Consider the following 26,974-nt stretch of genomic DNA (forward strand, 5'->3'; position numbering starts at 1 on the left):
ATGGAGATGCAATTTCTCTCTCGCCTAAAGATTCCTCGTCTCAGAGAACCATACTATGTGTAAATTACACGGATTCTGTGACGCTTCTGAGCGTGGCTACGCTGGTGTTGCTTATCTCAGAGTCGTGAAGAATATTGTGGAAATATTTGTTTACCTCATTCACGCAAAATCTAAGGTAGCCCCCTCTATAAAATATCAGTTTCCAGACTGGAGCTCCGTGATGCTCATTTACTCTCTTATCTTTTCAAATTTTTACCCCAATCATTATCTGGTGCAATTAACATTTCTCGTGTCCTTGCACGGACTAATCCATCTATCGCCCTTTCTTGGATAAAGTCACCTCCTCATAAATGGAATTAGAACTCGAAAGACGAAAGGCTGTTCTAATAAGTCCATGGTACAATACCCATCCGTTATCCTTTCTTCAAATTTTTGGCAAATCAAAACATTACGAAAACCCTCCTGGTGAGACCATTACGTCAGACGAAATGGTCATCTTGATTGAGAATTTTAATGACTAGCACCTTCTCCCATACCGGCATGGTGTGAAGATTGAAGATGGATTCAAAACACTTACCGAAAACACCAGGGTGAGAAAATAATAATAATGATAATGAAATTGAAGATTTAAATAATATTAAAGAGAGTGTTCCTTCAGAACGCTTGAGTATACTATTCTTAGTTGATCAGTTTTTTTTGGGTGAGGTATGAAAGTACAAAAACCAGTAAACTTTGAAACATTTATGAAAAGTATCATTACAATACTTTCTTGTATTTTCTCACGAATGTATTCTACGGAGAAGTACGAATGAGTGCTGCCTGATTTTATAAATTCTTTGAGGTATCTCCGCATCTTCTTCATCAACTATTGTTTCTGACAAGGCCAAGCCTCAATGTCGTTTGGAAAAAATTGAAAATTTCTCATCGAACTCCAGAAGCACTATCAAATAGGTACTGATGATGCTCATTAATCTCAAAATCGTCCTTCTCTTCATTTTGAAAAAGTTTGCTGCCACAAACTGTATTGGACAGTGCCTAGTGACACTGACTAGTCGCTCCAGTTCTCTTTTAGCGCGTGATTCATGGAAAAATATGAAGTTGTTTTCTTGAACATCATTGCAGATCCTTGTGATTTTCTTTGCTGCTCTCGAAGTATCATCGAAGCAGAGGAAGGAGTAAACAAGTAAACTCTGAAAAAAATATGTACAACGGAAATGACAAAAATTATTAGAATCATTCAAGCAAGTGTTTGAAAATCTCTTGTCTTTTTGGTGCTAGATTTGTTTTGATTTTTGTTTTTTCCATATAATATTGGAAATAATAAGATACTCAGATGCCAATAGAAACATTAAAGTTACACTTCAATGTAAGATTTTCACTGAATAGTTTACAAAACCGCAGCACGTTATGAATTTTCATTGAGTACCGGCTAATTCCATCATATAGGTAATAGAGATTGTGTAACTTGAGAAATTATTTTTTATCTTTGTTTTGTTTTCACTTATAGAGGATGAACTTTTTTTTACCGAAGGGTCATAACTTTTCTATAGAAGCAACTATTTTCAAGATATATTCTGGTAAACATACGGCGAGGAAACATCCAAACTTCACCGTAATATAATGGATAGTACGGTAATAAGGTCGCCCATATTTCTGGAGATATATGTAATATTCACGTAATACGTTCGTGAAGGAAGGAGCGTATGAAATTTTCACATGTTTCTATCACTTCCAGAAACACCTTTCTTCAAACGAGTACTCGTGAGTAGAAAGAGAAAAGGAAATCGAATAAAAATATTGCCAGACATCACTAAAACTTTATTACCCATCCAGATGGTTGAAAATATGATAGTACATAACCTTCGTTTTCTCTCGTTATTCAAATCTTATTTTTGGGGTTGGAAATGAGGATTGAATACATCATACTGAAGTTATAATCGTCGTTGTGCAAAAGCTTTGTGGACTGAACTAACAAAGGAGACGAACATATTTGTGAAGCTCAAAAAGACTGACCAGTCTCATTAAAGGCATTTTCAAATATAAGTGAGATCAAACTCAACAAAAGTAGTTATTTTCCTTTTCCAAAAATAATTCTCAAATTGAATCACAGCGGCGCCGAAACATCCTGAAAAATCAACCAGGCAATCGGCAACCATAGTGCTAATTAACGCGCTGTTCGGCGTTGGTGCGCGAAATTTTGTTTCGGAGATTTTAGCCTCGAAGAGTCCCGAAGTAGTCGATCTACAGTAATCCAGGACGAAGGTGTGAGAACCCTGGTGGAGACTGATCAATCAGAGACAACACGTGGGATGATAGAAAAACATGCGGTTTTCAATGGTTTATAACGTATTGAAAAGGTTAAAAAACTCGAAAAGTAGATGGGAAAAGTCGAATTCCCAGATTTTGTTCAGTTTTGTTTTTTACATCGTCACTTGTAAAAACGATAACTGTATTGTCTGCAAAACAAAATGGATTCCATTCTGCCTAGATAGAAAACAAACCGTTGATGTTAACTGGGAACAATGCCGGGCCGAAAACAGTTTCCGGGGGAACATCCGCTGTTAACGTCTGCAGTTCACTCATTTCATTGACGAATTGTAAATATAAAATTCTTCCTGTAACAAAACTATCCGAAAATATCTGCAGCTATACTGATATCCTGTAAATTGGAAAAGCCCACGGCATTGATATCTGGAACTTTTAAACGAACATAATTTTGGTAACTGCACTTCTCTAAAATTCTAATGGAAGCTCGATGTGACACATAATGTACGACTTGATGATTACGTAATTATGTTGAAATATGACTGAAAACGTGTCTTGGATTATTTGCGTGTTGTACCAGATGGTATTGAGTTCATAAAAAAATTGTAGTGTGAAATTGGAGGTCTCAAAAATTCGATATTTCAAAAACATTGTGAATTCGAACAAATCGTATGGAGAAACAGATCATAATATCAATTTAGGTTTTGTCATTACCCATATTATGATATGAAGAAATGGTATCTATGGTGATGAATGGTATTTTGAACTTAATGGAGATCTTTAACCAGCAAGCTTGTGAATTGGGAAGTGGTAATGGGAGTAGAGAACTCTCAATGGAAAAAACAAGAACATTCAATAATATATGCGTATAAGAATCTCAAAATACTTACCTATTCCAAATGTTCAAGATAAAAAGGATCAACATAGAAAAATAAAAAACCGTGAGAAATACAAAATTGGAATAACACTGTCTATGACATTTTGAAAATCACTAATTAATGATCATGGTGATACATTAAAGAAGTTATAGTCGAAGAGGCTAACTTATATGCATTGAATACTCTTTTCGGTCCATTTGAAATAAGTTGGAGACGAAACGTCAGGTTGAAAATCTGCGAACTTCGTCTTGTACAGCTTGAAAAGAAGCAGTGAGAAAGATTTTCTTGATATCTTCTTTGGCGAATTTCGATTCCTTCTGAATATTTTCAAACTAATCAGGATTTCTTCAATTTCAAAAAATATCATTTGAATCAGCTCTGAATTGAGCAATTTTTACTATTCCACCAAATTTTACATCTCTCATGGTTTTGGATACTGATCCTCTTTATCGTGGGCATAGGTATATACCTAAATCATTAGCCTCAAAATAAGTGATAAGTTCAAAGTGAAACTTGACAGAGGAGAGAAATTTTAATAGTAACATCAAAATATAAAAGGACAACTTAGTCAATCCGGGTCGCAGGAAAAATCCTGCGAATAAATTCGCCTACAACTCCAATTTGATTAGGGGGCTTTTTCTATATTTTTCATGAATATGTTGATGATTCACTACATATTTCGCCAAAGAGTGGGAGATTCGTCAGTTACACTTCTCAAGAAATGCCAAAATTTTTATTCAAACAACTAAACAATATTTTATTATTGAAAATTCAATCCGTATGATCCAGACACGCACATCCTGATCATAATCATGTATTTTGTAGATGTGACGATCTTGTGAAATATAGATAGGTATATGTGATTACGGTAGTGGACTGGAAAGTGCAGCATTTTCTATAAGAAAACATGATATTTTATTGGCTATGGTCTGCTGTACTATTATTATGAATCGTTATTGAATCAGATTCTTCTTCATGAAAAAAAAGTTGCTGTAGGTGATGACTGTGAACATCACTGTGAACCAATAGAGAAAATAGATATTGAAGTGTTTTATTGGTTTTGTTCATTGTATATTCTCTGAACATTGGTGAAATCTGATATTACTATTGAATGTAATATTCAACTTAAATCAAATTCATTTTGAAAATTCTTTATTTTTCAGAAACTTTCTCCTTCCTCACTGTTTGTTGGTGTACTGTTAGCATGATGGGATAATTGAGATCATTCCTTTCACTCATTTCAAAGTCACGAGTAGTCAGATATCTCCATTTGAAAATTCTCCAAGAAAAAATCAACGAAGTGATAACCTGATTTTGTTTCCTGACGATGTATCATGCATTTCATTGTTAGGTTTCTGAATATGCTAGTTCTCTCCTCATTTCCGTAATAGATTCAATAAAGGAGAGGTAGATGATAAAAATACGAAGAGGTATTCTAATCCGTAGTTATTTTCCAATTATTATCTTCGATTTCTGGGTTTGTTTGAAGTTGGTTGACAATGTTTCATGATACATTTCATTATTTCGGACTTCTATTGTGTAATATGATATAAAATGATTTGAAATCCCTGAAAGAATCTATGAAATTAAAAAGATTAGCTATAAAAATAACAATTATATCAAGCATAAAAACTGAAACTACAATGAAATAAAATATATGCAACAATTGAAAATTGAGCAATCAACAAGAAATGAGGATTAAAATTAAAAGATTTCAAATCAAGTTACTTCACGATGTTCCGATTGTTAGTATCCACAATCGTCTTCGGGTGATGACTGAGTTTTTTGTGCAGAGGTAGAGACTACATTATTATCCTTAAAAGTTTTCTGCTGAATTCACCAATGCCAAGAGAGAGGGAGCCAAACACATATTGGGCCAGCCGAGCACTGATAAGGTCTCAAACTAGTTACCACCGTTGGAAAATGTCAACTCTGATGCAGGATGCTGCAGAACGATTTAAAAAAATAAGAAGAGAGACCTTAAAAGAGGATCATGTACCAATCTTCGCCAAGATTGAAAGTACGTGCTTGAAGATCCGCCAAGACATGGAGAATACCCACAACAGAAAGTGGGGAAAGTTGGTGAGGAAACAATGCCCAAATGCAGACCAAAAATAGGACAACTATGAAGCCGTCAACGTCATCAACATGAGTTTCCGCCCGCTCTCGGACATAGAGAAATTCTTGTTGAGGAAAGGTCTAAACTGTGCCATTGAGCCAACATCTGTGCTCACTTTGGAAATAAGTACTGCAGTAGAATCCACCAGTTTTCTTATTGATCAGATTGGGCAGAAGAACTTAGATGGAAGATCAGAGAACAGCTAGATCGAGAAAAAGTTCCAACATCTAACATCAGCAAAGAAGAACGAAGACCTCTGAACGGACTACGTAGAGATAACACCATCAAGATCCTACCTGCAGAACCAGTCATCACCCGAAGACAATTATGGATACTAACAATCGAAACGCCGTGAAGTAACTTGAAATCTTTCAATTTCAATTTTCATTTCTTATTAGTTGTTCAATTTTCAATTGTTGCTTGTATTTTATCTACTTGTATTTTCAGTTTTTTGCCTAAAATAATTGTTATTTTTTTAGCTAATCTTTTTAATTTTATTGATTCTTTCAGGGATTTCAAAAATCATTTTATATCATATTGGACAATGAAATGTTCGATTTCTGGTAATAGTGCGATGTGCACAAAAAACTAACTATAAATATTGAAAAGTGACATCATTTTAGGTGTGCTCTTCCATTCAAATTGAAGAACTGAAGTGAGTAGTGATATTTCATTCAGGTAACAATCAGGTACGTAATGAAAAATCTATAATTTATATAATAATAATCAAATTACAAAAACTCTGGCGAATGTCAGACTATTTTAATATTGAATGAATATTCAGGATAAAAAAAACAGATCCTCATTTGAAATTTCTGTTTCGTGTAGCTCAAGTTAGACAACATTCTGTAAAAATGTTATTAACACTTCCTAAAAGATGAACAAAGTATTAATAGATTTCAGAATCTTTGAAAATCAAGATACAGCAAAGAGTGCAATTTTGAAAGCTCCTCATTTTGGTGATGGAAATTGAATAGTGCTATATATAATGAGATCTACTCATATACAGGCTGATTCACGGTGGATGGCACATTAGACGTTTCTGGTGAACCAGACAACGGATCACTTTGAAAATTAAATGGAGGGCATATTCGGACATTCTCTAGCCAACTAAAATATTTTCGACAATGCGGTGTTGCCGCTTCTATTAGAAAGCAGTAGCAACTTTGATTTTTCAAATGGAACACTCTGTATATAATATTATTTTTGGAATTTCCAACAATTGCCCGACAACTTTTTTTGATATTTTCCTATACCTATCTGTTACCGTTTTCAAAATAAAAATTAATTTCAATTTTTTTCTTCGAAAATCATGACTTCTAAAAATGCCGATATCTTTTAGTTAAGAAGTACTATGATATCGAAATTTGGTTTGGAGTTAGGTGATACTTGGACATTTCCCACACGTCAGCCTAATCTTTGTTACTTCAATACAGGGTGGTATAAAAATACAGTTTTTTCGTTTGCTTGAAAAAGTTGCTGAAATTTGATTATTTTGAATGGAACACCCTGTATATTATTGAAAATTCGGAAAGCTGCTGAAATTTGCTTTCTTTCTATGTATATCATACCTATACCTAACTAGTCAAGTTTCGGACTTATGAACATTTATTTGTGAAAATGTCCCTTCAGAATGGTATTTCCATTCGGTATTTGGTAAGCAGGCCATGATTACTATTTGACAGTAGCGTTGTGACATTCTCCTAATAATATCGACATTTTCGTCACTTCAGAAGTTGCAAATACCTTCAAAACGATGGAACAAAACTATTCAAACGAAGTTCTTATGAATTTGTTTATTATTTTTGGACAGTGTGACAAAATTATCAGCAGAACATGTAGAAAGTTCAATGAAATATATCCGAATCTACCGCCAATGAACCTCAAGAAATTTATACGAATTCAGAACAATTCCAATATGTTTGGATAAACTTTAAAAAAGCACCAAGAAACTTGAAATTGGAAATATTGATATGAATAATTATAAAAAAGTAAAACAATCATGTGGAATATTTCAAAATATGTTCGAATCGCTGGCCGTTCACTTCCAAGCACTTTAAAATGCGGGTATTGACTGCTTTCGTGGTGGCAGATCTGATTTCATTGGGATCCAAATCTTCAAATGTTTGGACAATCCTTTCTAACAATTCATCTCTCGAACGCACGGGTATTTTGTAATTTTTTCCTTTAAACATTCCCCACAAATAAAAATCTAATGGATTAAGATCGGGTGATCTCGCTGGCCAATTCCATGGTCCCAAGCGCCTCATCCACCGATCGTCAAATAGTCTATCCAGTTCTGCGCTCACTTCTCTTGTGCAATGTGCAGGAGCTCCGTCTAGTTGGTACCAACAGTTTCGATAATCTTCGAGTGGCAGATTATCCACGAAACTGTCTACAGTATTCTCCAAAATATTCAGGTAGCTTCTGGATGTTAATGACTCCTCGTATATCACGTACCTCAATTTGTTGTCCATCAACATGCAGAAGATATTAAAACTAAATTTTTCTTGAAATCCGGCTTCTTTTGTGACGTGAGGATTTTCACTGGACCAATAATGACGATTTTTTCTATTGAAAATCCCTTCTCTCGAAAATTTCGATTCTTCAGTCCAAATAATTTTATTTAAAAAAAGTGGATCTTCTTGAATGCGTGTCAACAACATTTCACAAAATTCTACTCTCTGTTGAGGATCTTGAGGATTCATTGCTTGAATTTTGGTGAATTTATAATCATGCATTTTATGTCTTCGCAAGATTCTTTGAACCGATGAATATTTTATACCCAAATCTTCTTCAGCACTTCTTATCGATGACTCGGGAAATGCGTGAAAATATGCTAAGACATTAATCTGGTTGTCTTCGAAAGTTACGGGTCGAGGCAAGTTTCTTGGTGCTTTTAAAGTTGATCCAAATGCATTGAAATTGTTCTGAATTCGTATAAATTTCTTGAGGTTCATTGGCGGTAGATTCGGATACATTTCATTGAACTTTCTACATGTTCTGCTGATAATTTTGTCACACTGTCCAAAAATAATAAACAAATTCATAAGAACTTCGTTTGAATAGTTTTGTTCCATCGTTTTGAAGGTATTTGCAACTTCTGAAGTGACGAAAATGTCGATATTATTAGGAGGATGTCACAACGCTACTGTCAAATAGTAATCATGGCCTGCTTACCAAATACCGAATGGAAATACCATTCTGAAGGGACATTTTCACAAATAAATGTTCATAAGTCCGAAACTTGACTAGTTAGGTATAGGTATGATATACATAGAAAGAAAGCAAATTTCAGCAGCTTTCCGAATTTTCAATAATATACAGGGTGTTCCATTTGAAATAATCAAATTTCAGCAACTTTTTCAAGCAAACGAAAATACTGTATTTTTTTACCACCCTGTATTGAGGTAACGGAGATTAGGCTGACGTGTGGGAAGTGTCCAAGTATCACCTAACTCCAAACCAAATTTCGATATCATAGTACTTCTTAACTAAAAGATATCGGCATTTTTAGAAGTCATGATTTTCGAAGAAAAAAATTGAAATTAATTTTTATTTCAAAAACGGTAACAGATAGGTATAGAGAAATATCAAGAAAAGTTGTCGGGCAATTATTGGAGATTCCAGAAATAATATTATATACAGAGTGTTCCGTTTGAAAAATCAAAGTTGCTACTGCTTTCTAATAGAAGCGGCAACACCGCATTGTCGAAAATATTTTAGTTGGCTAGAGAATGTTCGAATATGCCCTCCATTAAATTTTCAAAGTGATCCGTTGTCTGGTTCACCAGAAACGTCTAATGTGCCATCCACCGTGAATCAGCCTGTATCGTCCCAAGTCACTCACCATCTGGAATAATGGAAATATCAGCAAAATAAAATACTCTTCCATACTCAACCCAGTTCCAAAAACTTTTATAGTTGCTATATGAATAGATGTGAGTAAACTGGCACTCACTGTAAGTGCATAAAAAAGGAAAAAATATCCAAAAATTTCGTTGAAGTTGTCAACTGCACCTACTAGAACTCCATACAACTTTCTAACACATTTCACATCTTTCTCTATCTCCATTATACTCTTGACTTCCAATGAAAACTGTTCGAAATCATTTTGGATAGTTCCACAAAGAAAGTTGAATCTTGATGTTAGGTCTGTAGAGAAGTATGTTGCAAGTAACGAAAAATAAAATTCCGTATATCTGAGGATTGAGCCTAGTGACATCGCAATCACAAGTGCCAGTTGACTCCTGCAATGAATAGCTTCTAGTACTGAATTTGAAAAAAATATCATATTGAGTATCAATATTTTCACTTGGAAACCACTACACCAAAACTTTTCACCAATCCTTTTCTCCAGATCGGTATGGGAATGATTCAGGGCTCTGAATAAATTTCTCCAACTCGTTTGATAAATATGGGTGCTAGATAACAAAATTATCAGCTCACACAATGTTAGTGATAATCCATATAGTATCAAAGGAAGTTTGGTCACTGTAACCACAAAATCAATGTTTCCATGTGAAAAGGCGACGAGGATGGCACAGAAAAATTGAAGTGACATAATGCAATATCTGTATATTCTGAACAACTTTCGTTCCACTAATTTTCCTTTTGTTACTGTGAAAATAGGAATCACACCTAGTATGTGTCCCATGAAGAAAAATATTGATTTTGAAATTTCTTTCAAAGAAGGTACTGTCATGATAATGTATCACTAACTTCTCTCCACTGACGTTGTTTTCTACTCATGAAAATATGGTTGTCTGATCATTATTAATGGTAGCTTGTGGAATTAATGATGATATCCGTATAATATAACTATTAATCAGTCAGGGAGAGCTGAAATACTTTGTTCGTTACTTGTAAATGTTGATTATTGAATCGATCATTTTTTTCGGTGGAAAAGCTCAGTTATTAATTGCACCATACCACTGTTTTCAAATTCAGGATTTCAATAAGTTATCCTCTTTTAATATTTCCATTACTATTGGTATAACTTCTTTTTGTTTCTTACATCCGCATTGAATCCGTAGACAGACATTATGTTCAGTTCTGTAATGAATTTGTCGTCTCACTCCTCAATTCTGATTTCACAATTTTCAAGCCTGAGTATCACTTCAGTTCCTCCATGAACCGTTAGTTTCTCCACAGTGGCTGTTTTCAGAACGGGTCATACTTGAAACATTCTCAAACTACTTGGAAATGTCGACTCTCATTGCTGACCTTGTTACTTCAGTACCGATGGTGGGAAGGCACTGGTGATCATTTGAAAATCCATCGACAACTGAGTTGTTACTGTCGCGTCTCATTGTGGGAATCGGATACTAAGAACCCCGACACTCTCATTCGGGTAATACCAAAAGCCAGTCTCTTTTCTCCTTGAGTCCTGAACGTGATCGACAGTCTCACTTGAAATGTCTCTCTCTCTCTCTCTCTCTCTCTCTCTCTCTCTCTCTCTGCCGCAATCATAGCATTCAGGCCGCCTCTCCCCCTGGTTACAGTTCTATTCGTCAACTATTTCTTGAGGAGTTTCTCCAGACTTGCCATGAGTTTTTCTGTTGCATGGCTCCTACTCACACTTTTTTGTTGTCGCGAAACATTTTGGGAGGTTCCCATTCTAGGGCATAAATGATGATGTCATTTTGTTCTTCATGACATCCTCACCAGATGCAGCTCCGTGTCACGAATCCTGTTGATGAAAGTATGGACACTAATCCAGGAGGTGAGATTATTAGGTACTTCTAGTTTAGCCAGTCTTATCAACATTTTTGACTTCAGCACCAAACTTTTGCAAACTGTCGGCTAGATCTTCAGTTCTCATCTTCAGTTGAGCTCAATTGACTCGTTGAAGATGCTCACTGTCATACATGACCACAAAATCTGCTGTTCAATCACTGAAATATTCTACAGATATCCGGATGCCTTTTCTCGTGATGCCAGTATAAAGGCTGGTGCCAGTTAAACGCTGTTGCTTTCACCTCCCATTATATTCCTTTCCCTAATTAATTTGAGAAAACTTATAGGTATATCCCAGAGAAAATTCGAAGGCTATATTCAGGACTTGCTCTCAAAAATGCTACAAAACCTTATTCAAGTAACTTGAAGTTTCAATCTTACCCTGCCCGTGAATATTTCAACTTGTAGCGTACATAAGAAAATAACTCTAAATCATGGTGATTGAACCCATAGTACAATATGCATCATGTTATATGCTTCTACCAGACTAATCAGGGTGCAAAGACTTGCTCAATTGGGAAAAAATGGCAACAATGTAAACCAGAGCAACAGCTGCATTGGAGATACTCTTGAATATAAACCTCAGCATATGTGGTGGAACGAACATCGAGCATGTTCTCAGGCAACATAACGCCAAAACATGTATACGATATCAACTTGGCGTGTGAAGTGATGATCTACAGAAAATGGTCAATAAACATTGATCCAGAGAAAATGCTCGCCATGAATACAGTTTTCCAGGGCGAAGTGTATGCAGTCTTTCAATGCGCAAAGAACATCAATTTCACGTCTGCACGAAATGAGCAAATCGTTGTTTTCACAGAACACCAGACTACACTATGGATCCATTGGATTTATACGATGATTGTCAGACCAATGATCACTCATGGTGCAGTTGCTTGGTGGCCGAAGGCTTCACAGAAAACGGCCCAAGCGAAGTTCTCTTGCTTACAGAGACACGCTTGTATGGCTATCAGTGGTGCCATCAGTACCATACCGTCAGCGGCCATGGAGATCCTTCTAGATCTACCTCCTCCACATTTTTCTGAAGAGAGAGGCCAGATGAACTGTATACAGACTTGTGCATCGCTTTAGGCTTTGCCAGCAAACAATGAACAGCTGGATGGCAAGAAGATTTATGGACTTCTAGCAGAATCTTCCAGGATTGGTTCACTACAAGGCGTTCATTCACCCTTCGAAGCTTGATACCGAACAGTTCTTGGACTACTGAAGGGATGAACTACGATGTCTAACAGGCCTTCTTACAGGTCATTGTCATTTAAATCATCATATGCAGTGACTCGGACTATCAGAAGAGAGTGTGTGTTTGGAAAAATTATGAAACAGTAGAATACATACTTTGTGCCTGCCCCGCTGGGGACCCAATCAGGCTCTGTCGAACTCATACCATCTGACATGAAAGACCACTTAACATACAAACTAATCGGCTTCGTTAAGAAGCTAGCTTTATTTGGCCGAGTGTGAATAGATGTGAGCCACAATAAACCCTTGCGGGTTGCGGTGGAGTATCGAATAGACCTAACCTAACCTAATACTCTGGACGCTGATGAACCCAAAATGACATGGAAACTGGCCTGGGAATGGCATGAAAACCTAAGAGAACTGTCTAGACACTAATCATCAACTCCATATGTAGGCCCTGAATCTGCTGTAGAAGTATCGAAATTTTGGTATGGAACCAAATTGGAAAGTGAGTATTAGGGAAATATGTTCGGAAATACACACAGTCAGTGTAAATTGTACAGGTGGAGGGAGTCGGTGGTGTTTCTGCCGGAAAGACAACTGGTAAGAGAAGAGTAATTTATGCAGCAAATGAATTTGCTGTTATTGCCATTGAACAACTCACTTGTATTGGTGATGGACCTATCAGTAAATTACTTTCAAATATCGTTATATTCGTTATATTCGTTCGTATATTAGGCTATTATCCTCAAAATCAAATTGAAGGTGATTGTCTCACATCAAATGATTTCTTTGGTTGATTGTATTCGTTTGAATATCCGGATGAAACAAAAATAGTCAAGGCAAAATTTTATTCATTACTAAAACATCTATAATGATTTTTCAATTCAACTTTTTAATGGTTTGATCGTCATCGTATTTATAGACACAAACAACATATCCTTTCTTATTCTTTCTCTTCGTTTTCGTTTTTTCTTCCGATTGATTGTCTGACAATTCTTTGAGGGCTGAAAACAAAGAAATGATAAAACATATTACATTACAATAATAGTTAGATGTTCAAAACTATTCGACTATAATTCATGCATGCCAAATTTCGAAATTATTTTTTCACACGTCTGTGAAAAACGTTTACAAATGCTATTTTTCACCCATTGCATCTAAAATGTCTCCTATTAGATCAAATATCGAATCGGAATTCAACATTGCTGAAATAATTTGTGGAGAACGAGTAAGACCACATTGATTGCCTTCATTTATTTTCTTGCATGTTGAATACGAATTTGGACTTGATATGTTGTAAAAAAAACATACTAATGTACTTACCCTTTTTGAAAAATGTTTTTCCGATTGCAACATATGGCGATTCGAATGCTAAACACCAAATTGTAGCCACAATGAATATGAAGCCCAAATCACCTATGTAATCGTGAAACTGAAATGAAGTTAATAATTTTAAAGATATTTTTCATGAAACAGTCAGTCTTTTAAAGGTTTCTGGGTTTGAAACTTCCATAGTATGAAACGTGAATAAATCCAGAGAAGTAGCGCAAGTATACAAGTGTAGCAAAAATGTTTTTGCACATTCGAATCATCTTTATCCGTCAATTGAGTTTGCATAGTCCTATTCCTTCAATGTTTCATGAATAAATTAAAGTTCAACATCGAAAAGTTTTTAAATAAAAGCAGAATTCGTGAAACAGGAATTACGAATTCCCCAGAAAAAAGTACATAAAATACTTTTACTTGAATGCATATCATTTGATAAGAAACATTAGTTCACGAGTATTATCATTCTGATCTTTACTGAGGACTGAAGAAATACATTGTTCCACAATAATTGAAGATAAGATTATTCTACGTCAAGAAATAGTTGAGTGATCAATTGAGGTTATAGTTGCTAAAACTGGTTAACAAAAGGGATCTATTTATGTTTAAAAAACTAAATAATCTTCGAAATCAGTGAAAAACGAAGACACTTACTTCCTTGTAAAACAGCTTCAAACCCTACATTTTGAATGACGGTGCAGACTGAAATATCATAACATAGAGATCGAGATAGATAGATAGATAGATAGATAATAATCGTTCAATGGAGTTGATCAAAAATTCACTTTTGTTTTACATATCAACCGCTAGTCAAATTTTGGGCTTGATGAGGAACACTAAAGAACTCAGATTTATAAAGGTATAATATTCACGTTATGTAGTATCCCACGTGATGTAGTATCCCATTGATAATTTTCATATACAGCAAATTGAAGCTGTCCAAAGAAAGTTTCCATTCTTCTAACCAATTTAATATTATTTCACTGAATACACGTAGACTTTGTGGATCAGAAAAAAAACAGTTTTGAAATGTGGTGGTGCACCGTCTTGTTGTAGCCACATTCTAAGTCTTGTTCCATATGGAACTCCGACCAATAAATTCGAAAACTCATACTGAAGAAATATTACTTATTTTCTTCCAGTGAGATGCACACTCAAAAATAAGGAGCAATAACTCTTTTTTCGATAATTCTACCCTAATCATTCAGTAACCACCGCAGTTGATAGTTCAGGCAACGAACAAAATGAGGGTTTTCCCTCATCAGAAAATAACACGAAATCGAAAAAATCATTTTCCTGATTGATCTGTTCTAATCCCCATCGGCGAAATTGAACACGTTTTCCAAAACCTCGTCCTCTTAAGTCTTGGATAAATTGCATATGGTATCTCGTATCATTCGAGACACGCTGTTTTGAGAAAATTCGAATTTCCTGCTCAGGCCTCGATATCTCATATGGGGATTTTCAACAAGGTAAAGAGCAATTTGAAATGTATTCTGTTCATTTGTTACACAGCAGACACGTTCAAACTTCTCATGATTGACATTACCAGTTCTTTAAATCTTGTTTTACGAGCCTGAAATGCCCTTCCATTTGGTTGTCTTCTTTCGGGTAACTTCTCTTTGTAAATCCTAGATTCAAGGAGGCAGTTTCCATTACTTTAACCCAAAGCATGGACTATTTGCATCATATCTTTCAATACATAATTCATAATGAAAATGATTCAATCTACATATGGTATTATTAACAAATTCCAAAATTCATTTTCTGAAGTCAGTCATGGATAACTGGGTTTTGAAAGGAAAAAGCAGTATAAATATTCTTTAGGTTTTTTACGCATTTTTTACTCTTGAAACCGCTGATAACTATCACCAGATTGTATGAAAAATGATAATGTATTAACGATTGGTTTGACTATTCGAAAAACAAATTTGAGTAAGTGAACGTAAGAAAATACATTTTTAGTGGTTACAACTATTACTAAAATTTGGTATAAGTTGTTAAATATCAGTTATTTTGTATAGTATACCTTCGATAAAAAATGTAGTGAAATGTTGAAATATTTCATACACATGAAAATATACAGGGTGTTCTATTTGAAACGGTTGAATGATGTCTATTCGAAAATGTATGAAACTTGACCGGTTTTACGGAGCACCCTATATATTATTTATGAAAGTTAAGGATCCATAAATCATGATTGTGATGTTGACTAACTAGTCCTAAAAAATATCTACTTAATTGCAAGAAAATAATTTCAAAATATATTATTTATGGATATGACTGCAAAAAAATTGAGCAGTTCGAAAAATTGTTTCCTCTGATAGCAATGGACCGTAGAATCTTATTGACTCACCCTGTATAACATAAATAGCATTTCAGTAGAATAAATCAGGTCAATATTCATGTGGAGATTATGAATAAGATTTCTAATGAGTGATATGACACATGTAGGGGAGACCGGGTTCAAAAGTAACGGGGGGGTCGAAAGTAACAATTGCTGTCTAGATTCATCCAATGGACGAACACCGCTTCGCCGAAGTCAGGCGATAGCCGCGCCACTCTACGCGCTGATGGGCTGTGTGATAGGACGCTACGTGTTTTAACAAAAGTAATTTTTTTATGTATTGTTATTAAATGTTTACTTAGTCTTCAATGGATGATAGTAATCTGAATGTTTGCGTATCCATTCTTGATTAGAGTGACTGTATATTGCTTAAATTCATTTTTGTGTAGCACGTTCCGTTTTGAGGTTATGTTGCACGTTTTGACAAAAATGTGGGCGGTAACAAAAGTAACATAGCCTTATGGGTACAAAAGTTACTTGTGACTTTTGTACAAGTTACAAAAGTAACTTGTTACTTTTTTCCCCGTAATGATTTGATTACCATCATATTTTTATGTGTGTCTTCACTTCAACAGAATGCCACGACAATGCATAAGAACTACTGAACGAGGAACTACCGACACGGAAGTGTATCGAAAAACGGCTGAAGACCATTTCAAAGATGATGCAAAAATTGAAGGCCTGGCAAAAAAATATAATGTTTGCCATGTAACATTATATAGATTTATAAAAAAGCGCAATTATGGGCTATCGTTGCGTCAACCAAGTTTTTGCTAATAATGAAAAAAGTAATCTACGCGACTATTTAATTGAGTTCTCTGCAGTTCATTTTGGGTTATCTCCATCTGAAGTACGTAAACTGGCATACGAGTTAGCAATCAAAAATGGAATAACATTTCGTGAAAATGGCACAATAGTCGAAATGCGAGTAAGGATTTTTTGAAACGTCACCCAAGCCTATCTCTGCGATGTCCTCAAGCAACAAGTCTGTAGCGGCCTTCAAGTTTCAACGAGCATAATGTGAGTAAATTTTTTAATAACCCTGCTGAGGTAATAGATAGGAATCAATTCGAGCCATATCTGGAATATGGCCGAGACAAGAGTGAGCACTGTCCAAAAACCCAGCAAAATTGTAGCTCAAAAAGGAAATAAATAAGCAGGTGCAGTAACCTCAGCAGAGCGTGAAAGATTAGTAACTGTTGCTGTTGGGATTGATGCTCAAGAAGGACACATCCTCCTTTTTTTTGTATTACCACTGAAACGATTCCAAGACCACATGATACATGAGGGTTCTGTTGGTTGTGCTGAAGCTGGCAATGCTAATGGGTGGATGCAGGATGCAGCATTTTTACTGTTTCTACAACATTTTTAAAGACAAGTCAAGCCCACAGTTGATCAAAAATGCTTATTACTGCTCGCATACTATGCATCGCATATATCAATTCAAGCTCTAGAATTTTGTAAAGGAAACGGAATAGTACTGCTATCGTTTCCACCTCATTCAACCCACAAACTCCAGCCTTTGGATAGAGCAGTATGTGGGCCATTTAAGAAAATGAAAAACACAGATAACTGAATGTGAAATCATCCTGGTCGAACGATGATTATTCATTACATTCCTGGGATTGTTAGAGATACATTTCCTCTTTTTGTCACTGATAGAAATGCAATGGCTTGATTTACCTGTATCAGCATAAGTTCATTCAATAGGAATATATGTATTGCTTTTGACTAGGCGCCACCATCTGTGACTGACCGGCCGTTACAAGTTATCTATTAGACAATGTCCACCAAATGATGTGTTGACTAGTTCTGACGCCAATTACTCCAGTTGGTGATCTTCCAACATCAATTCACCAGACTGTTCACCGTACAAATAGCAATAATGATTTGTCAAACAATAATGACCAACCACCATCTGTTCAAAATATACCGGACTCGATCTCTGCTGACACTGATTCTCTGTTAGCTAACTCTATTTCTGATCAAAGATCCAAAACACCAGTGGCAGGACCTAGCGAGCATGCAAATTCTACCTAGCCGTTTAATTTATTACCTAAAGATCTTAGACCTTTACCACAAGCGGGTACGAGACCTGAAACAAATAAAGGTGAGACTGCAATTCTGACGGACACTCCCAAAAAAACTTACTTGAACAAGAACACCAACAACGACATGAAGCCAAGAAAATGGTACTGCAAACTGATACTGAAGAAGGTAAGAGAAAATTGATATCTGCAAAAGAAAAGGGAAGAAGAAAAAGACAAAGAAGGCACCAAAATAAAAGGACAATAAATCTGACGACGAAGATTGCTTCAGTCTTGTCTGTTTAAAAACGTTTGGCATTAGTCGGCCAAATGAATAATAAATCGAATGTAAAATATGGTCCCATGCGTGGGGGATGATAAGAATTGTATGGCAAAAAGCGATTCTGAGTAAGAGAATAATGACTGAATTATAAAAGTCTGATTATAAAAAAATGATGGAAAAAATAGAGATGAAACTTTCTATGTTTTTTACCACTTTTATATGTAACTAACGTTACTGCAGTTTCCTACTATACGAACATTTTCAAACTTATACAATAAACTAACAATGATTCATTACATTCGCCATTATATATCACCCCTGTAGGTACTGATAGAAATATAGTTATTTGACTTGATTGAGTACCTGAATTAACAGTTCACAATGCGGATGTGCCAATTTAAAAACCGGCGCGTGAACTAAATCGATTTGATCATTTAACAGGTTGCACCCGCAAAGTAAATACTTGTGAATTTCCAAGGATTCTAAATAATTGAGTGGGCAACCCTGAACCATAGTGCAGAATTTCCGTATCGTTTACATTCGGAAATTTGTGGCTGCATGCCACATTGCCCCACATAAACACTATTACACTCCGGACACTTAAGCTCATAAACTCCATATTTTTCCAACTTGCCGACCTTATCTTTGGCATTGAAAAGAAAATGAGATAACCTGGCACATCAGTTTATTACAGAAACATTATTAACATTATACTAAATTGATCTCATCACTTAAACTAAGATTAATTCTTATTGATTTGTTTTATGAAAATATTTGAAAAAATATAATTTTTTAATAAATAATTTGAATAAATAATTTGTTGATTTACCATGTATAATATTGTATTCATTACCAAACCCTTTGCCTTTTTACTTTCGACCCACAACGTGTTATTTTCGACCTGCCTATATGGTCGAAAGTAACAACTAACGATTTTTTTAAATTTATGTTATTCATATAGAACACACCATAATATGAAAAATCGAGTTACAAGTGTAAAGAACATAAACTGAATTTATTCATGGTTATATTAATCTAATGTCAACAGTTACACCCAGCCAAAAATCAAGGTAAAAATGCAAAGTTGCAAAGTGTTACTTTTGTAAACGGTCTCCTCTACTAGGGTGATACTAACCAGTTTTGGGTAGTTAAAATGGTCTGAATGTCGCTTCGAGCCAGTGAAGAACAGTATGACAATCATTTGGACAAGGTATACACTATACGATAGCTTTACCAATACTTGGAACACAGGTAACGAGAGCCACTCGTTTAGTTTACCTAAAAAATAAAAAATACTATTGAACGGAAACGACATTACGAAAGTTTCGTCTATAACATCAGTAACGCATATAACGTGAGCATCGTGTCCGTTGCCTTATCGTTTTTGATGTCTACCACAGTTGTGGACTCAACCTGCGGATTACGACCAATAAACCCGAAAAATTGCTTTGACAATTATAAATACAATTTGGGTAATCAGTTTTACATCATATTTCTCTTTAACACATCGTTATCGAAATTCCTTTGCATTCAATAGGAGAAGTGAATGATATGTACACAGTCATCAGATTCATTTTGATTTCTGTTGAACCTCCTTCTACACTATTCGCAAAGTAACCTAGACGGAGTTGATTGCAGTCCATCAGAATTGCGAGTAGTGTAGAAGTTTTGATCACGAGAAGGAAAATCGATACTTCACTATATCCAAAGTAGATTCTATCTCAGACAAACATACTACAGTCTTAGCTGGATATGTCTTGCATTGACAAGAAATCAGACTAAGAAATCCATTGCTCGATTGATTACTGTTAGGTCCGGCTTCTGAATGAACGGAAAGTATTTTCGGGAATCTTCTCTGTGAGGAAACTTGCACAAATATCAATGTTTTTGGTAACATTAGCCAGAGAACAATTAGCTTTGTCAGGAATTTGTCAGATCCCACGATCTGGAAATCATTCTTATCTCTAACTTTTACACACCCCTCGTAATCACCAGTGAGAACTAACTACTCAGATAGATACTCAATCATGATTACTTAGAGCATCTACTCAACTTTCATCTACCTCTGGAATATCCTGAATTATGATAACCTAGAGCATATTGTACCAATTCGACAAAACAATTTCAGGAATGGTGAACTTTTTAAATCCAGTTGGTCATTCAAGAAAGTGTTTGAATTCAAAATTTTAATAATTTCCATTACTTCCAAATGATTTAGCTTCAAACCTTTATTTTCTGTTTGTGAAATTTCGAACTCTCTATTAACGATATGCTTTTTTCCTATTTGAATATGTTGAACGTGTTTTTTTATTTACAAGGCTCATATGATATTCCTGGACCAATATATACCTTAGGACATGTTCCACAATTTAATTTATGAAAATTGAGAGGGTATATTTTAAGGAGTGAATAATGTTGGAAGATTCCCACATTTTTTATATCAAGATGGAGAAGTAGAAGGTCAAAAACTCCCCTTCCCAGAAAATCATTTATATACTCCTGATTTCTAGAATTTGGATGTTTTGTCTTTATTATTTTCAACTAACTTTCCCAACGTATTACCTGTTTTATATGCGTTTTCAATATTTTGTTTATTCACCTTTTCTGTTGTTTGTCCAAATCGGTGAAAGCTCAATATTGTCGATCAGATAACTTTAACTTGTTTTGGACAAACAACAGAAAAAGTGGCTTCATATGCAATTTTGAAATCTTGTTTATTCAAAAATTAAGCCACTTTTTCCGTCGTTTGTCCAAAATATGGTAAAGCTCTATAATTTTGATTAGACAGCTTTAACATATTTTGGATAAACAACAAAAAAAGTGGCTTAATTTTTTAATTACCTACGGCTGATTCGAGAAATCAGCCGTATATAAATCAAATTGTGGAACTTGTCCTGAGATATATATTGGTCAAACTGGCACAACATTTAGGAACCGTATCCAGGAACATCATATGAGCTATGATAATAAGTTTCCTTATCAAAACAAGTCCAATATATTCAAATCAACTTCTAGTAGAAAATCATATCTTTAACGGAGTGTTCGAAATTTTACACATAGGTTTCAAGCTAAATCATTTGGAAGCAGTGGAAATCAATTAACTCAAAAAAAAAGTGAATGACGGAAAAGCTACAGTGATAGCGAAACATGAAAATAAAGTTTGTGTAGTTTGTGAAATTACTATGGATCTTCTTCAAATAACGGCCGAGTCAATAAAAAAAAAAGTTATACTTCCAGTGCCAGCCGATGTGGCATTTCTGTCAATTGTGTTCATTAGCAAACTCAAAGTGTCTCAAAAGATACTTCAGATGAATTTTAATCTGAATTAAAAGGAATAAGAAATATGGTTTTATTAATTTATGTATTCCAATCAACCTTCTGGAACTGCTTACAGATTGACGACCCCAAATAGAAAGAACCCGGATGGAATGATACAAGTATCTGCCCAAAAAAATTTAGATAGTCTTCATGGTCATTTCGTAGATATTCGCAGTTATATGAGGAATAATCTCACCTCCATGTCCGGTGCTACAGAGAAATACAACACTTCCGGTCACAAGAGCCCATGCGGGTCTGGCGCACGAGTTAAATAGACCAGCTCTAACAGAATCATAATTGTTCCCTGTGAAAACTTGATGAACCGCTATGAGAGCGCAGCAAGCGGCAAACGTGGAAATCCATAAAAATAAATTGGTTACCTGAAAAACAAGGATCAATTCTATATATTCTGAATCTGTTTTATCACTTTCTGAACTCTTCAACTGCTCAATTGAATAACTGTTATTTTCAATCACATTTTAAACTTCTGGGGTTGAAATGTTCTGGTAGAATCTATAAAGCGACACTTGTACTTTTTTGGTCTGTGATCATAGGGGAACACTATGTTTTTCAGGCATATACCTGAGCTCTCCATGAATTAGCTTTGGTTTTCAACATCGAACGAGATGTTCAGAAATCTATCACCAAATTGAGACCCGTTCAACAAAATGTAGCAAGGACTACGTTATAACTTTATGAGCCACTTCATGAGGTCTCCACCTACAACATCGAAGATTTTGCCTCATTAAATCATCTGACCTATTTCTTCCATGGTCGTGTGGTCGGTATAAATTCGGGGATTAACGGATTCATTATATTCTTCCAAGACGATGCTTTCATAAGTCTATCCTGGTAACTTAAAAATCACAATGATACTATACACTACTGTAAATTTGTAGTTAGTATTTCGAACATGTGTAATCACATCGGCAAAGCTGGTTTTTATGCCTGACATTTCATCCACTACGACAGTATATTATCAAAAGCGGTGAAGCAAAGGTCATAGTGTTGATTCTATCCCCAGCAGATACTACATCGTTCGGAATTTAGAACTTTTGATCAAAGTTACGGAGAATACCTAATTCTCTGTGAGAAATGAGTAGTTTCGTTTCTATGGAAACTGATTATTCTGCATCACTATGTACTCGTTGATAAAAGTTAATAATTTTGTTGTAGTCCATCTTTTGCATCAAAGTCACATGACAATCGTCGATGAGTATTCCATTTTGTTACAATAGTTGTTCTGATACAAAAGTAAAATTACCTTTTTTTACTATCATAGTAGGACGAAATTTAACATAGAGATTCAGGTTTTGGATATGATAAATATTGTAAGATTTGTATTATACAATCAAGACGGTAGCAGACGAAACAGACAGTATGCAAATGATTATGATTTTTCCACTTCTATTGAATTAATACTGTTTTATATTGAAAGAAAATTTCGAAATGAGGCTCATCAGTCGTGGTTGATGTTTCTCGAATGATTTTATTAATGTGAATTTACATTTTTTTTTGACATAAATTCTTTTTTTGAACAATTTACAAGTGACTGGTGTTCAGTGGGTAGCTTTGTGATTATTCAGAGCAAAGCCCTTCTATGTTTGAAGGTGTTTGGAAATACACGTTTCGATTGTCAGTATCTACAATCGTCTTCAGACGATGACTTCGGGTTATTCCTCCGAAAGATGACTATTTATAGGCCATTCGAGTGCTTTCACTTATCCCTGCTTCCCTCGCTCCGCTTCACCGGTTTAGCGAGAGCTGACCGTTTGGCGGGAGTTGGTCGTTTTCCATTGATTATGGGTTTCCATATGTTGCGTATCTCTACGCTAGCTTGACTAACTGCGTTGTTCGACAACATATATGCGGCTTTTTCAAATTATCTCTTCAACCAGTGTTCCTCCTTGTTGATGAGTCCAAATATGCTCTGCTATTGCCAATTTGCTGGTTTCTTCTCGCTGTGTGTGTTTCTTGTGCTCGGAGATGTCGACTTTTAATGACTTTTTAGTTTCACCAATGTAGGATTCTCTGCACTCGCAGGGTATCCTGTATCCGGAATCGCAGTCCGCGTTTGGTGGCTTGGTTTTCGTGAGGCCGCTACGGACAGTGTTTCCGGATCTGAAGCAGGTTCTGATGTTATACAGGGTGTAACTAAATAAGTGTAAAACACTTAACATCGAAAAAAAAGATAGGATATTTCATATGAAGAAATTCCATTGGAGCATCCCTTGTTAAGATACAGCCCCTTGAAGGGGGTACATAAAATTTGTATAACAATTTTTTTCACGAGCACTAAAAAAGTTACAATAATGAAATTAACCTGATGTTTTGTACTACCAAAAAGACACTTAGTCATAAATTTATTTGGTTTACCCCATGGTTGTAAGGGGTGGTTCCACCCCTTTAAGGGGCTGTATCTTAACAAGGGATGCTCCAATGAAGTTTCTTTATATGAAAGATTCTATCTTTTTTCAATGAGGAATCGCCTCCTCAAATGTTTTACACTTATTCAGTTACACCCTGTATTTGGACCAAATTCTTCTTATCCTTTCCTCTGATGTAGATAATTACAAATACTGGTTGTGACAGCTTCTCTTCCTTGTGAGGATCTTGCTGTCGACAGCCGAAGTCTGTTCCACCATCACGTTGAAGTAATCATTCCGTTGAAGATCATTGTTGATGATGTATATATCCTTCACAAGGCCTTCCTCCTAATTACAGTGCCCGAAAGCACGGCCCACTAGAGTCTTGATGATTCGTCTTTTAATCGATCGATAGTGGTTGGATTTGTGGTTCAGATACTGTCCCGTGTGAGTAGATTTTCGGTATTCAGATGTTTTCCACTGAGTATCGGTCCTCTTCACCAATATGTCTAAGAATGGCAATTCCTTGTGGGATCACCACTTTCACCAGTTATAGCCAATATATTTATGGAGTGGTTTGAAATTCTGGCCATTGAAGAAGCTCACAAGAAGTCTCGAATCTTGTTTAGATACGTTAACGACACTTTCATAATATGGAACCATAGGAATACAGAACTAGACACCTTCCTGAAGCACATCAACAGCGTAAGACCTTCCATCACTTCCACAGTGGAGAAGGAAGTCCTCCACAAGGAGGAACACTGATTTTGAAGAAAAGTCAAAGGAGCTGTATATATGTTGTCAAACGACGCATTTAGCCAAACTAGCGTAGAGATACGCAACATATGGAAACCCATAATCAATCGGAAAACGGCCAACTCCCGCCAAACACCTATAAATAGTCATCACTCGGAGGAATCCAGTCATCACCCAAAGAAGATTGTGGATACTTACAATCAAAACATCGTGAAGTAACTTGACTTGAAATCTTTTAATTGGTAATTTTCAATTTTTATTTCTTGTTAATTGTTCAGTTTTCATTTATTGCTTTCATTTTATTTTATTGTAATTTCAGTTCAGGTTTGTTTTGCTTAATTTAATCGTTACCATATTAGACAACTGAAGTCCGAACTAATGAAAAATCCCTACTATGTTGAAACAGTTTGTCAGTTCTTTTTTCAGACTGCCCCTTTATGAATGTTTTCCGGCGTGTACTCCCTGTTTTCTCTGCCCACACAGACAATGTGTGGGCAGACGATAGAGACAGAAAATAATGAATGAAAGCTAAAAATAAATGTCAACATGTGAAACACCTTATATATGTGTCTCATCAAAGTTGAGTTTTCTCTATTAAACACTACCTACATATATTTTCACTATATAATATATATTCGTTCGTGTGTCATGGTGGGATTTATAGCACGAAATGGGTTCATTTAGCACTATATACTTGTATGTACTGCTGGACCAAATGAAAAAAAAATTTTTGACCGGTTATTTTGAAAAATAGTATATTTTCATTTTCCATTTATAATTCAATCGAATACCAATGAAAACAAAACTCGGGATTACTTTTTTCTTGGGTTTACCAAATTGAACACCCTGTGAATAAACCATACGAGAGTAGTACACCCTGTGAACTTCCAGAAAATATCTAATCATAATCTCTACAGAATGAAAGATTTTCAGTACAACTCACCATTGGTATTTTTATTTTCTGATATTTATATAAAAGAAATCCAAAAATCAATCCGATCAAATAGGGTGGCATACGAACGAAGGTGGATCCATAAATTCTCTCTAGATATGCTTGGTTCCCTCTGAAATGAATGATTGACATTCGTGTTAATAATAGCCTTTTAACCCGAGCATGCTATCCAAATAGCGAAATAAATTAATAGCAGGATTCTACTTATTTGTTTCGAGAGATAATATCACCATAAATAGTTTGTCAAAATAGTTTTTATTCTGGATACTGAAAACAATGTTTGAACATTAAAAACATGTTCAGATATAACGGTAAAACTAGATTTTTGAATGTTGTTTTGGCCCATTTATAAATAGCCTCAGACAAATTCCAGAATTTGCAGAACTTTTCGAAACGGTAATTTTATGGGATTTCGAATCTGAATACAATAAAAACTTGTCCAGATATAAGCAATAAAAATCGTAAAATTTAGATCTTGAAGATCTCTGAAACGATACATCAATTTTTTTATTGTTTCAGTCACAAAGTGGCACCAAAAAAATGTATTATTTTTGCATCGGGTTTCATGCACATAAGGAATTTACAAGATATCAATTTTGCACCAACACATTCCTGCAGCCATCAGAAAAAACCCACAAAAATATGTCCTAGCTCAATCAGGAGCTGAAATATTTTTTTTCGAAATGAATGAAGAAATATCCAAGGAACTGAAATACAAACAGATTTCAAAAGCATCACTGGTTTATTGACCGGAATATCTTAACAATAAATTTTCAGAAAAATATATTCCATCCATCTATTTAAAATTTTCTGTTGAATTCAATGAAATCGAAATGTAAAAGTAAAACTACTTGATTGTATCGAATATTATAGCTATATAAAAATCATGTGAATATTATTGCTGAAATTCAAATAACTGAAACTATACACCAGTGTGAATCATTAAAACATGCTCTATTTTACTCTAATTCAGTCATAAGTCACTTATAAAAAATCAGGATACGGAGGGGCAGCGAAATCCGAGTTGAAAAAATGGAAATTCTTGAAACATACTTTCTTGAAATAATATATAACAAAGACTACAAATATTCAGTTACTCTTTCACAGAGAGTAGAAAAAATAGATGTCAATATATTCTCTTTTATAATATTCACTCACACAAATTCAAGAACAGAAATAAAATTTGATTCACAAAAATACAATACGAGTATTGAAGTGAAATCATAAAAATATATACGTACTGAATGAATAGGACCAATGAATCATAAATATTCACTTCCTCGTATATACGACGAGTATAATAGAATTCCAAACAAAATGATAGGAATAAAATCTCGAGTGGTAAACATTCAAAGTTTTGAATCTCAGTGTTGAGAAACAACCTGTTTGAAA

The 26,974-nt window shown here is 35.1% G+C and overlaps 1 protein-coding gene across 3 annotated transcripts in view; it reads right to left on the bottom strand.

Moving 5' to 3' along the window:
• Positions 1 to 782: 782 nt before the first annotated feature.
• Positions 783 to 26,974, bottom strand: part of LOC111510637 (nose resistant to fluoxetine protein 6) — an 86,360-nt gene continuing 60,168 nt past the window's right edge. Inside the window, exons 9-13 of one of the 3 annotated variants that reach the window (XM_074181422.1) lie at positions 25,574 to 25,694; positions 21,705 to 21,888; positions 19,326 to 19,468; positions 13,531 to 13,639; positions 13,041 to 13,211 (exon numbers count right to left, since the gene is read on the bottom strand). In XM_074181422.1, coding sequence (XP_074037523.1) covers positions 13,087 to 13,211; positions 13,531 to 13,639; positions 19,326 to 19,468; positions 21,705 to 21,888; positions 25,574 to 25,694 — 682 coding nt within the window. In that variant the 3' untranslated portion in view covers positions 13,041 to 13,086. Of the gene's footprint in view, positions 1,191 to 13,040; positions 13,212 to 13,530; positions 13,640 to 19,325; positions 19,469 to 21,704; positions 21,889 to 25,573; positions 25,695 to 26,974 lie in introns of those variants that run through there. The other 2 variants (XM_074181423.1, XM_074181421.1) reach the window with 2 other exon arrangements.

This window comes from Leptinotarsa decemlineata, unplaced genomic scaffold (genome assembly GCF_025532065.1).
Source record: "Leptinotarsa decemlineata unplaced genomic scaffold, Ldec_3_MD MMD2_tig00026314_RagTag_RagTag, whole genome shotgun sequence".
Taxonomy (NCBI): domain Eukaryota; kingdom Metazoa; phylum Arthropoda; class Insecta; order Coleoptera; family Chrysomelidae; genus Leptinotarsa; species Leptinotarsa decemlineata.